Below are 12,652 nucleotides of genomic sequence, written 5' to 3' on the forward strand. Positions count from 1 at the left end.
GTACTGATAAAATTGAAAAATAAACTTGCAGAACTATTGTTAGTAATATGTAAGTTATCTTTTAAATCAAGCATGGTACAGGAAGATTGCAGGGTGGCTGATTTTTAATAAAGGTTCCAGAGGTGAGCCGGTAAATTTTAGACCAGTGAGCCTTATGTTGGTGCCAATAAAATGGTAGAGACTATTATAAAGAACAAAATTACAGAGCATATTCAAAAGCATGGATTAATGAGACAAAACCAACATGAATTTAGTGAAGGAAAATCTTGCTTCACCAATCTACTACATTTCTTTGAAGGGGTGAACAAACATGGATAAAGGTGAGCAGGTTGATAACTGTGTATCTGGATTTTCAAAAGGCATTTGACAAATTACCTCATGAAAGACTCCAGAGGAAATTGGAGAGTCATGGGATAGGAGGAGGTAGTGTTCTATTGTGGATTAATAACTGGTTAAAAGTTAGAAAACAGAAAGTAGGATTAAATGGTCAGTATTCTCAATGGAGAAGGGTAGATAATGGGGTTCCCCAGGATTCTGTGCTGGGACCACTGCTTTTTAAAATATTTATAAATGATCTAGAGATAGAAGTAACAAGTGAGGTAATTATGACACAAACGTTATTCAAAGTTGTTAAATCACAAGAGGATTGTGAAAAAGTACAAGAGGACATTATGAGACTGGGAGACTGGGCATCCAAATGGCAGATGACGTTTAATATGAGAGCAAGTACAAAGTGATGCATTTGGGAAAGAGGAACCTGAACTATAGATATGTGATGCAAGGTTCCACATTAGGAGTCACCAACCAGGAAAAGGATCTAGGTGTCATCATTGACGATACATTGAAACCCTCTGTTGAGTGTTCAGTGGTGGCTAAGAAAGCAAATAGAATGTTAGCTATTATTAGGAAAGGAATAGAAAATAAAAATGAGGATGTTATAATGCCTTTGTAATGCTCCATGGTGCAACTGCACCTCGAATACGGTGTTCAATTCTGGTCACCTCATCTCAAAAAAAATATATAGTGGAATTAGAAAAGGTACAGAGAAAGGTGACGAAAATGATAAAGGGAATTGGATGACTTCCCTATGAGGAAAGGCTACAGTGACTAGGGCTCTTCAGCTTGGAGAAGAGAAGGCTGAGGGGAGATATGATAGAGGCTTATAAAATAATGAGTGGAGTGGAATGGGTAGATGTGAATTGCTTGTTTACTCTTTCCAAATATAATAGGAGGCATGCAATGAAGCTACAAAGTAGTAAATTTAAAACAAATCAAAGGAAATATTTCTTCACTTAATGTATAACTAATTTCTGGAATTTGTTGACAGAGAATGTGGTAAAACCAGTTAGCTTAGTGGGATTTTAAAAAGGTTTGGATAAGTCAATATTAAGATGGACTTGGGGAAAATCCACTGCTTATTTCTAGGATACACAAATTGAAAAAGGAGAGCTAATTGGCTCAACAGCAATATCTTGAAAAAAGGGCGTCTCATCCAGTCACAGCGACACTTGTATGTGTCTGGCTTTTAATGAGCCTGTGTGCTCGTGACGAAATGTAATCATCGACTGCCCCCAACCTCCAGTGGTGCACTAGAATTATTTGCTGTGAAGTTCCTTATATTAAATTCTAAATATATATGCTTTGATATCGCATTCTAATCATCACTCTTTTTTTATTGTGATTTTTTCACTAGTGCATTCACGGGGTTTAAAGTCTTTCCTTACAATATTAGTTATACTGTTGAAGTCAAAATAAAGCGGTATGAAAAAGGACAAGTATAAACTTATCTCAATTATCCTTGGAAGCTGTGGGTTCTTGTGTTACTTTCAATCCAACGATTGTTGTACCCCTCAGGCTTCACTTATAGAACTTAATCCGGTCTCCGAGATTAATGGGCATTAATCTCGGAGACCGGATTAAGTTCTATAAGTGAAGCCTGAGGGGTACAACAATCGTTGGATTGAAAGTAACACAAGAACCCACAGCTTCCAAGGATAATTGAGATAAGTTTATACTTGTCCTTTTTCATACCGCTTTATTTTGACTTCAACAGTATAACTAATATTGTAAGGAAAGACTTTAAACCCCGTGAATGCACTAGTGAAAAAATCACAATAAAAAAAGAGTGATGATTAGAATGCGATATCAAAGCATATATATTTAGAATTTAATATAAGGAACTTCACAGCAAATAATTCTAGTGCACCACTGGAGGTTGGGGGCAGTCGATGATTACATTTCGTCACGAGCACACAGGCTCATTAAAAGCCAGACACATACAAGTGTCGCTGTGACTGGATGAGACGCCCTTTTTTCAAGATATTGCTGTTGAGCCAATTAGCTCTCCTTTTTCAATTTGTGTATGCTACAATTACTTTAAGGCAGAGCATAGCCATTCATTTTTCTTTTTGTATTTCTAGGATAAGCAGCATAAAATGTATTGTATTGTTTTGGGATCTTTGCCAAGTAATTGTAACCTGGATTGGCCACTGTTGGAAACAGGATGCTGGGCTTGATGGACCTTCGGTCTGTAGTAGTATGGTAATGCTTATGTTCATATGGTCCTGACCCGGATACCCCCTCTGCTCATGGGTCCTGGCAAGGGTGAATGCAACCAAAAACCATGTGCTCACTAATCTATCACTTTTATAACCTACCAACCCTTTCCAACTATGACACCTATGCCTCGATGATCAGAAGCATATTAGAGGCTATTAGTGATGTACTAGTGCCTGTGTTTGCTCCCCCCACCATGATCAGAGCCGGCAAGCATGTGAAACAATGAGCTCGCTGGCTCTGACTGCAAGTAACATGCAAATACATGTAAAACAAGACATTAAATATTCCTCCCCAATGCTCAGCTGGCAGCTTGCCAAACAAGGGTGCTGTTGCCGTGGCAAAACCTACGCCAGCTTGGAGCTGGCGTTAGGTTTTGCAGAGCATTGGTGAGGCATGGGGAGCCCTGTACAGCATGCATCTGTATACTTGCAGGTGCCTCTTTCCAACCCTGGACAGAAGCCCCCCAACCGCCCCCCCCCCCCCGACAGAAAGGGCTAGAGGTCTGGCACCCCCTGATCCTTGAAAATACCACCTCTAAAATGGCAGCGCCCTGCCCTACCCAGTGCTCTAGGTGGGGCTTCCCTGCCATATAAGGAAGAAAACCCACTCATTGCATCCCAGGATGCACTGGGCAGGTTAAGATGCTGCCATTTTGGAGGTGGTGCTGGAAGGAGGAGGGAGTGCTACTCCCTCCTCTGTCTTCAAGGTATGGGGGAGGTTCAGGAGGGTCTGGAGGTCCAGTGAACCTCCAGTCCTCTAGCCTTCTCTGTCCAGAGGGGGGTTGGTGGGGGGGTCTGGAGGTCCACTGGACCTACAGCTCTTTGCAGTCATACGTTTGACAGATCTGGATTTTTTTTTTGACAGCCCGGACCTGTAAACAACTTCTGTGGGAGGATTGTGCCTTGGGCGAATGCCCAGACACAATCCTCCCACAGAAGTACCCCCATGATCAAAGCTAATAGCGTGCATAAATTTGCATGCTGTTAGCTTTGATCATAGTGGCGTTATTTCCCCACGCTGTTCCGGTGCTAATTTTACAACACTGTTTGGAACAGCGCAGGGAAATTAATTATCAGGGCACTAGTGTTAGTTACTCTCTGCTAATCCTCCTTCTGGGCTGGGCGCTCCCTCTTCCATCCATGTTGTTCTCACTCCTCCTAGTAATCCCCTGAGGAAATTTCCAAACTCAATTTACCAGGGGATTACATGGGTAAAGTTTTATGTGACAAATTCTGTGCGAGCTTTACAATGACAGATTATTTTGCTTGGAAACAGAACCTGGAGGTGGATGCCTTATTGTTTTTGCATTATTCACAGATAGAAAACAGGGATTGGAAATCAGGCTTCCAAATAGCAAACTAGAATCCACGTTTTTGTCTGTTTGGAAAAACATTTTACTGTAACAATGATCCAGCTATAATATACAGTTTATAAAAGTGGACTGTTTAAGGTAGCCAGAGAAGTAAGGTGCAACCATTTTCTCTCCTAGAACTGTCCATGTGTGCAGTCTCTCTTCAACTGCTATTATTATGTACGTATGGCCAGAAAGCAGGATATTTGTGCGTCCTGTTCCCTCACAAGCAGGCGCCTTGAGAGAATTCTATCAAAACAGGAAAGAAAAAGAAATCTCGTCCAGTCCTATATAAAGCCACTTGCCCGTTCAGAAAGTCATGGAACCGTGACAGGTCCTGGGGAAAGTAGCTGACATTGAGAGCAGGTGGATGCACCTGTCGAACTCGCCTTTGTTTTCACGGACGCCTGAGAGAGACAGGGCTGGGCGAGGCTAACCTTTCCCTGGGGTGGCCGCCGGAGCGTTTCACAAACAGTAACACCAGGGGGCGCCCGCCGGCCGCTCGCTGTCAGCCGCTTCAGGTGGGAGGGATGGAGTGCGCCCGGCGGCGGATGACGTCACGGGAGTCTCTCCCCCTCCCTTCCCCTCCCCGCTCTTTATTCTATAGGCGGCTGCTATAGCCCTGCTGGTAGCTTTTATGCGGTGCCTCTGCTGCCGGAGAGGAGGATGTGTTTTGCCCATCAGGGTGTCAGGGAACTCCTGCCGGTATTTCGTATCGTCTCCGGTCGCTTGTGGCTCTGATCTCCTGGATCCTCCTGCTGTCACACCTTTCTTGGACAAGGGGTGGGGACCGACCTGTTCTCCTGCTAGTTGCCGGAGCTCTGGGCGCAGTGATGGGTTGTTTCTGCGCCGTCCCGGAGGAATTTTATTGCGAAGTTTTGCTTCTGGATGAGTCGAAGCTGACCCTGACCAGCCAGCAGCAAGGTGTCAAGGTAAGCAGCGGCGGGTTTAGTGGCAGCGCTTGCGAAGCTTTTGTTTGGGTGAGAGTCAGAGCCGAAGGGGGTTAGAGCTGTTGAGTGACCGATCACCGGGAGATGCAGGTGGCAAACGCTGTGCGGCGTGGGAGGAGCCGCAAATAGGTTGCAAAAGTGGAGATCCGAGATCCAGGACAAACCCCCCTGCATCTCCTCGCCTGAAGCCCGTGGGTCACCGAGTGTCACAGTCTCTCTGCTGACGGGCGAGCACTAACTTTTGGCTTCTGTTCCGGCAAACTGCAAGAAGTCTTACGTGCACTTTCCCAGTGTGTGCACTTTTTTTCCAGCTAGAGATCAGGATCGTTTCTCTCTGAAGTAAGTTTAGAGAGTTGGAACATTCTGTGAGTGCCCCGCCTTTGTAAAAGTGGAAGGTAGTAGTTCTTCCTTAGGACAATATCAGTCTTCCGGCTACTTGCATGACAATATGAGCTGCTGCAGGCCTGCAACGGGAGGTGTCCGTGTGTAAAAAGGAGTCAGCTGCTACCTCTTCCTTTCCAATAGTCTCAGCACGTGAATCTGACAGGGAGAAAGAGAGCTGGGAGCTCAGAAATAGAGCTCTACAGGCACAGTCCCAAAGGCATGACTCTTAGAAATTGGAAGGGGATGATGGAATGAGCCAGTAACTGCTACTCTGTGCTCCTTCAGATATATTTCCTCCATTCACCAATGTTTGCTGTTGTCAGAATCGGGATGCTTGGCTACCTCTGGTCTAACTCTGGGGCCCCAATGCGCAAAAGTCCCCCATAAAAAACATTTCTTTTAGATCCCTGGTAGAACTTGGCGAGTTTCAAACAGCGAGCAATGCTCAAAGGAAATCTCATGCTCACAATTACAGCAAGCAGCTCGATAGGGAAAGCGCCAGCGCATGCATAGAACAGCCACCTGCTAAGCAGCACATGTATAGGACAGTCGCTCGCTAAGCAACAATGCTGTGCGCATGCCCAGAACAGCGTATGCTATGGACGTACCTCCACAGCATTTCACTGCTACACACGGTTTTCATGCATGCACATATAAGCAATAGACTACCCAAGGTGTGAAAGTTTCTTATTGTGGGGTTCCGCGCCAAGTTTCATTTCCGGGGGGGGGGGGGGGGTGTCATTTTTTATATGTGCAGGGTAATTTTTTATATGTGCATGTGTGAAAGCCATGTGTAGCTTTTTTCAAAACTGCATGTACTGTGGGCACACCTGCACACATGTGCAAATGCTATTTAAATATGACAGCAGACTGCTCTGCTGAGAAACCACCATCACGCTACCACAGCTCCAGACCTTCCGTGTACGTTTGCTAGCTAAAGGTAGGTACTCCTTTCTGTGCATTGCTCGGAATGCTCATATTAATACTAACCAGCTTGTGGTAATACATTTGCATAGAATTCTCATTGGCTGCTACTGTGAACAGTAAAAACCATACAGAACTTCTTCATGCATTACTCGCTGAATAAAATGAACGCTAAACTGGATTGAACCAATCAAAACCGGATGTTTCTTTGTGTGACAAATTCTGTGCGAGCTTTACAATGACAGATTATTTTGCTTGGAAACAGAATCTGGAGGTGGGTGCCTTCTTGTTTTTGCATTATTCACAGATAGAAAACAGGGATTGGAAACTAGGCTTCTGAACAGCAAACTAGAATCCACTTTTTTGCCTGTTTGGAAAAAAAACATTTTACTGTAACAGTGATCCAGCTATAATATACAGTTTGTAAAAGTGGACTGTTGAAGTAAGATTTGTGCATAGGGGTCCTTGGACTGGCAGCCCTCATGGATCCATGATAAGTTGAACTTGGCGTTCCTAAAAAGTCTTTTGGAAATAAGGATACTGGCTCACAAGTTGGCACGGGCGTCCCTGAGGAAACGTTTGAGACAGGGTTCCTTGTTGGACGTTGAGAGAATTCAACGGTATAGCAAGTCATCAGCTTCAAACAAAATAAGTTTGCCATTGTATGCTCTATTTCCCTGTGTTTTGAATCTACATATGAACCTATAAGTGGACATTCATGGCATCAGCCCTTTAAATTACAGGTGCTGTTTGTTTGTTTTTGGTTTAGTGAATCCTCCTCTAGTACAGATGCCTACTGAATAATTTTCTAGACTTTGCATTTAATAGATTGTTTGTTTATTTATTTGTTACATTTGTATCCCACATTTTCCCACCTATTTACAGGCTTAATATGGCTTACATAGTACCGTAAAGGCGTTTGCCAATTCTGGTGTGAACAAATACAGTAATGTTGTGGTAGAATAAGGTTCGTGTGTACAGACACATTAGGGAATCGTAGAGAGGAATAGTTATTATATGTCCATTACGAGCTTTGGTTTCGTTGTGTTGCAGGGTACAGGCATTTAAGTTGGGTCGGTAGGGTTTGCCTTTTTGAACAGGTTAGTTTTTAATGATTTCCGGAAGTTTAGGTGATCATAAGTTGTTTTCACGGCTTTTGACGTTCCATAGTTGTGTGCTTTTGTATGAAAAGCTGGATGCAAAGAAGTTTCAATTAATAAAGCAATTTAGCATTTTATATATATATATATATATATATATATATATATATATATATATATATATATATATAATAAAGGAGGGCTGTGATAGAGAGCATTGATGATGTATAGAGCTTTGCACATGAGCCACCCTTGTGGCTAGTCTCATTAAAATTGAGCTCTGCTGAAAGGTCAGCCTATACTGAACTCTCTTTGCCCCCTTCAAATTATAAACCTTTTATGGTATAATTTTGCAGAGTATAAGTGTATCCTTTAGGCGTCTGTTACTATATTATATTAGGGATTGACTCTTTATTTGATCCATGTGCCCCCTCACTTCGGCTCTGGCCCCCCCTACTGCTGAAGTCCAGATACGCCCCTGCTACATAGTGCTGTGATAAATTGGTTTAAGGGTTTCTTGACTGGTCGTTGTTACAGGGTAAAGATGCAGGGGGGGGGGGGGGTTGTCAGATGTTTGGAGCCTCTCTGTGTGGAGTACCACGGGGTTCACTCCTCTCTCCCTTTTTGTTTCATCTTGTTACAGCCATTGGGGAAAGCGCTTGATAGATTGAATTATATTCATTTGTTTACACAGGTGATATAATTTTAATGCTGTCTCCTAAAGTTTATGATGAAATGTTGAGAGGAATACAGAAATGTGTGGAGATTATAGAACAGTGGGCCATTCGTTATCCTCTAAAACTTAATTGGGATAAAACAAAAGTGTTTTGGTTAGGTCCGATTAGGAACATAATGGGTAAAGAAATTTTTATTGGGACCAATAAATTCAAGTTTGAATTTTCCACATGTATTTTAGGGGTCCAGGTGGATAGTTAGCTTATCATGTTAGATCAAGTAAATAAAGTGTTTAAAAGTTCCTTTTTTTTTTCTACTGAGTAAAATAAGACCTATTCAAAGAAGTTTTTGAGTTACCCTGTTTTAGACTTTTAGTACAATCGTTATTGCTTTCTAAGTTGCATTATTGCAACGTTATAGATGCAGACTGCATGTGTGGTTTTGAAAAATCTCCAGACAGTTCAAAACTTAGCGATGAACCAATATCATCATATTTTCATGAACTTCATTGGTTACCTGTGGTAGTGAGGTCCCATTTTAAATTGTGTTCCATGGTTTTTCGGCCTCTTTAAGGGGGACACTCCATCATATTTGATCTTCTAAATAGACAAGTAGTACAGTTGGTTCAGTTAAGTCTGTTAGTATCGGTATCATTGTCTTACAAAGGTGCTTCAGTTTGGAGGTCCCTTCCTGTTTCAGTCCGTTCTTTAAGGGATTATCTAAGATTTAGAAACAACTAAAAACTTTTCTATTTAAGAATGATGTGGGGCTGATTTACATTTTGATTGTGATGTATAATTTGTAATTCTGGATTGTTTGTTTTTGTGACCTGTAAGGAACTCTAGGGCTTTTGCAAAATATAAAACCAATACATAATGGTTTACTAAACTGCAGTAAACTCTGGGCTTAGATTGGGACTCTACCACTCTCTAAGCCCAGATTGAACGTAGCATTTTTTCAGGATTTTTTTTTTTTTTGTTTTAATTGCAGCTCATGTGCTAATGTTGCCATTAGCTGCACCATATGCCTGGAATAGACTTCCTGAGCCGGTAGGTCAAGCTCCATCTCTGGCCGTCTTCAAATCTAAGCTAAAAGCCCACCTTTTTGATGCTGCTTTTAACTCCTAACCCTTATTCACTTTTTCAAAACCCTTTTTTTATCATCCTCACCTTAATATTCTCTTATCTCTTGTTTGTCCTGTTTGTCTGACTTAATTAGATTGTAAGCTCTGTCGAGCAGGGACTGTCTCTTCATGTTCAAGTGTACAGCTCTGTGTACGTCTAGTAGCGCTATAGAAATAAGTAGTAGTAGTACTACCCACACAAAATGAATGCAGGAGCACTTTACTGTTTCCTATTTAGGAGATGCTAAGTGGTCCCACATTAACTCTGCATTATTCAATTAGTGTGCACTAATTACAGCCAGTGGCAAAGCCAGACCTCGATGTGTGTGTGTGTGGGGGGGGGGGGGAGCACATTTTGGCCTGCCTCCCCCCCTGCTGGCACCTCCTCCTCACATACCTTGCCTGTCGAGGGTCCCCAATCCCCACCAGCTGAAGTGTTTGTCCAGCGCTGGTGTCCACCGCATTGCCTGCCCTGCTCTTCCCGTCACAGCGCCATGCGTGCACACTCATTTTAAGTGTCACGCGTGCTCACTTTTATTAAATCGAGCATGCACGTGACAGGAGAAGAGCAGGCAGCTTGGCGGAGACCAGCGCTGGACAAACGCTTCAGCTGGTGGGGGTTGGGGCCCCCTGCCAGCCAAACCAGGGGCCTCAGAGCCACCTTGGTGGGGGGGGGGGGGGGGGCGCAGGCCACCATGGCCACCCGTAGCTATGCCACTGTTCACAACACAATAGTTGGATAATGTGGGAACACCCACTCTCAGCCTCCACCGAAAAACGTTTGTATAAAATAAGTAGTCAGCGAGTTATCACAGGGAAATTACCACCAAGTGATTTAAACACATTTTGCAGTAGCCTGTTAGTGTGTGCTAACCTTATGTTAAGGGTTTAATGTCCTTTAGTAAAACGACCCCATGGATACGAATGGATTTGTTGGCTTGCCTTTTTGTCGTAACAATACCTTACCATCCTCCCCTGTCTAGAAATAAAAATAGCTATGCCATTCTCCCAATACCTTGCCATCCACATAAAGGAGATTTAGACTTTTATTTTTTTAACCAGATGACTTATTTGGGGAGGTGGTTCAGTTCCTGATTCTTCCAGTACTCGACTATTGGAATGTTTTTATAGTTAGGATTACTGGGCGTGTCATTTACTTGTAGCACAGAGTGCTGCATCTCATAAGAACATAAGAACAGCCATACTGGGTCATCTAGCTAATGGTCCATCTAGCTCAGTATCCCGCTTCCAACAGTGGCCAATCCAGGTCAGAAGTATCTGGCAGAATTAGTAGCAACATTCCATGCTACCAATCCCAGGACAAGCAGTGGCTTTCCCCATGTCCATCTCAACTGACTGTGGACTAACTCCAGGAACTTGTCCAAACCTTTTTTTAAACTCAGATATGCTAACCACTGTTACCACATCCTCCAACAGCGAGTTCCACAGCTTAACTATTCTTTGAGTGAAAAAATATTTCCTCCTATTTGTTTTTAAAGTATTTCCATGTAATTATTGAGTGTCCCCTGGTCTTTGTACTTTTTGAAAGAGTGAAACATTGATTCACTTCTACCCATTCTACTCCACTCAGGATTTTATAGACCTCAATCATATCTCCCCTCAGCCATCTCTTTTCCAAGCTGAAGAGCCCTAAGCTCTTTAGCCTTTCTTCATTTGGGAGAAGTTCCATCCCCTTTATCATTTTGGTCCCTCTTCTTTGAACCTTTTCTAATTCCGCTGTATCTTTTTTGAGGTACGACAACCAGAATTGAACGCAGTACTTTAAGGTAAGGTCACACCATGGAGTGATACAGAGGCATTATAATATTCTTGGTCTTATTTTTTAAGGTACCATGTTGGGATTTGAACTCAATCATTGCTTAATTAACTTCACTGGTTACCTATTGTGGCCTGAGTACAACTTAATCTCTTATGGTTGGTTTTTCTGGCATTGCATGGCAAAGGGTTTAAATATTTGTTTTTTTATTTAGATTTTGCTAGAGAGTTGTACGGGGACAGAAATCTTACCCATCCCCGCCCGTCCCTGCTGGAATCTTACCCGTCCCTGCTGGAATCTTACCCGTCCCCACTGGAATCTTACCCATCCCCATCCATCCCTGCAAAAATGTAACCCATCCTAAACCGTCCCCACCTGTCCCCTCAACAATTAGCCCATCCCCACCCATCACTGTAAGAATTTAATGGTACATAAAAGAAAATTCCAGTCAGCTCCCTCAGTCTCTCTCTGGATTTGAGCCACAGCACTGTAGGCAAGGAAGGAATGGAAGCTGAAACTTGGAACACTCTGGTGTACACATGTAAGATTTGTCTCTGATTTACTGGCACTGTGTTTTGAGAGGTCACCACATGCACGCGCCAGTAGGTCAGGTGACATCTGATGCTCATGCCTGTGTCAGAGCTGAGGTCTGCGCATCAGCCCGGGAGCAAAGAGGATTAATTGTAACATAGTAAGTGACAGCAAATAAAGACCTGAATGGTCCATCCAGTCTGCCCAATAGTCACACTCATTATCAATTCATGATTAAATCGAGTGTGATGTGGAGGGGCATAATCGAACGAAAACGTCTATCTCCATGGGCGTTTATCTCCGAGAACGGGTCCGTGAAGGGGCGGACCGAACCGTATTTTCGAAAAAAATAGACGTCCATGTTTTATTCGACAATTTGTGAGCTGGGCAATTTTGTTTTTCAGCGATAATGGAAAATGAAAGCGCCCAGCTCAAAAACGAATAAATCCCCCTCACATGCCAGGACACCAACCGGACACCCTAGGGGGCACTTTTACAAAAACAAAAAAAAAAGGTAAAAGAGCTCCGAGGTGCATAGCACCCTTCCCTTGTGTGTTGAGCCCCCCAAATCCCCCTCAAAACCCACTGCCCACAAGTCTACACCATTACTATAGCCCTAAGGGGTGAAAGGGGGCACCTACATGTGGGTACAGTGGGTTTGGGGGGGTTGGACGACTAAGCATTAAGCAGCACAATTGTAACAGGTAGGGGGGGATGGGCCTGGGTCCACCTGCCTGAAGTCCACTGCACCCCCTAACAACTGCTCCAGGGACCTGCATACTGCTGCCAGGGAGGTGGGTATGACATTTGAGGGTGAAAATAAAAAGTTGTGAAACATAATTTTTTGTGGTGGGAGGGGGTTAGTGACCACTGGGGGAGTCAGGGGAGGTCATCCCCGATTCCCTCTGGGGGTAATCTGGTCATTTAGAGCACTTTTTGGGGCCTTATTCATGAAAAAACAGGGTCCAGGAAAAGTGCCCTAAATTCTAGCTACAAACGCATAATTTTTTTCCATTATCGGCGAAAGGCGCCCATCTCTGTTCGGGTGATAACCATGCCCCAGTCCCGCCTTTACCATGCCTCCGACACGCCCCCGTCAACTTTGTACGCTTCCGCGATGGAGTGCAGTTGAAAACGTCCAAGTTCAGCTTTTGATTATACCGCGTTATTCGTTTTTGTGAGATAAACGTCCATCTCCCGATTTAGGTCGGAACTTGGGCGTTTTTCTCGTTCGATTATAAGCAGGATTATATACTTGATTATGGTCTTTCTTTTGTG

General features: G+C 43.5%; 1 protein-coding gene across 2 annotated transcripts in view; it reads left to right on the top strand.

The window, feature by feature from the left end:
- Window positions 1-4,529: 4,529 nt before the first annotated feature.
- The window catches only part of EPB41L4A (erythrocyte membrane protein band 4.1 like 4A), a 564,380-nt gene continuing 556,257 nt past the window's right edge, over window positions 4,530-12,652 (top strand). For both annotated transcript variants that reach the window (XM_030193468.1, XM_030193469.1), the window contains exon 1: window positions 4,530-4,842. In XM_030193468.1, the coding sequence (XP_030049328.1) occupies window positions 4,744-4,842 (99 nt within the window). In that variant the 5' untranslated portion in view covers window positions 4,530-4,743. The remainder of the gene's footprint in view (window positions 4,843-12,652) is intronic.

Source organism: Microcaecilia unicolor, chromosome 2 (assembly GCF_901765095.1).
Source record: "Microcaecilia unicolor chromosome 2, aMicUni1.1, whole genome shotgun sequence".
Classification (NCBI taxonomy): Eukaryota; Metazoa; Chordata; class Amphibia; order Gymnophiona; family Siphonopidae; genus Microcaecilia; species Microcaecilia unicolor.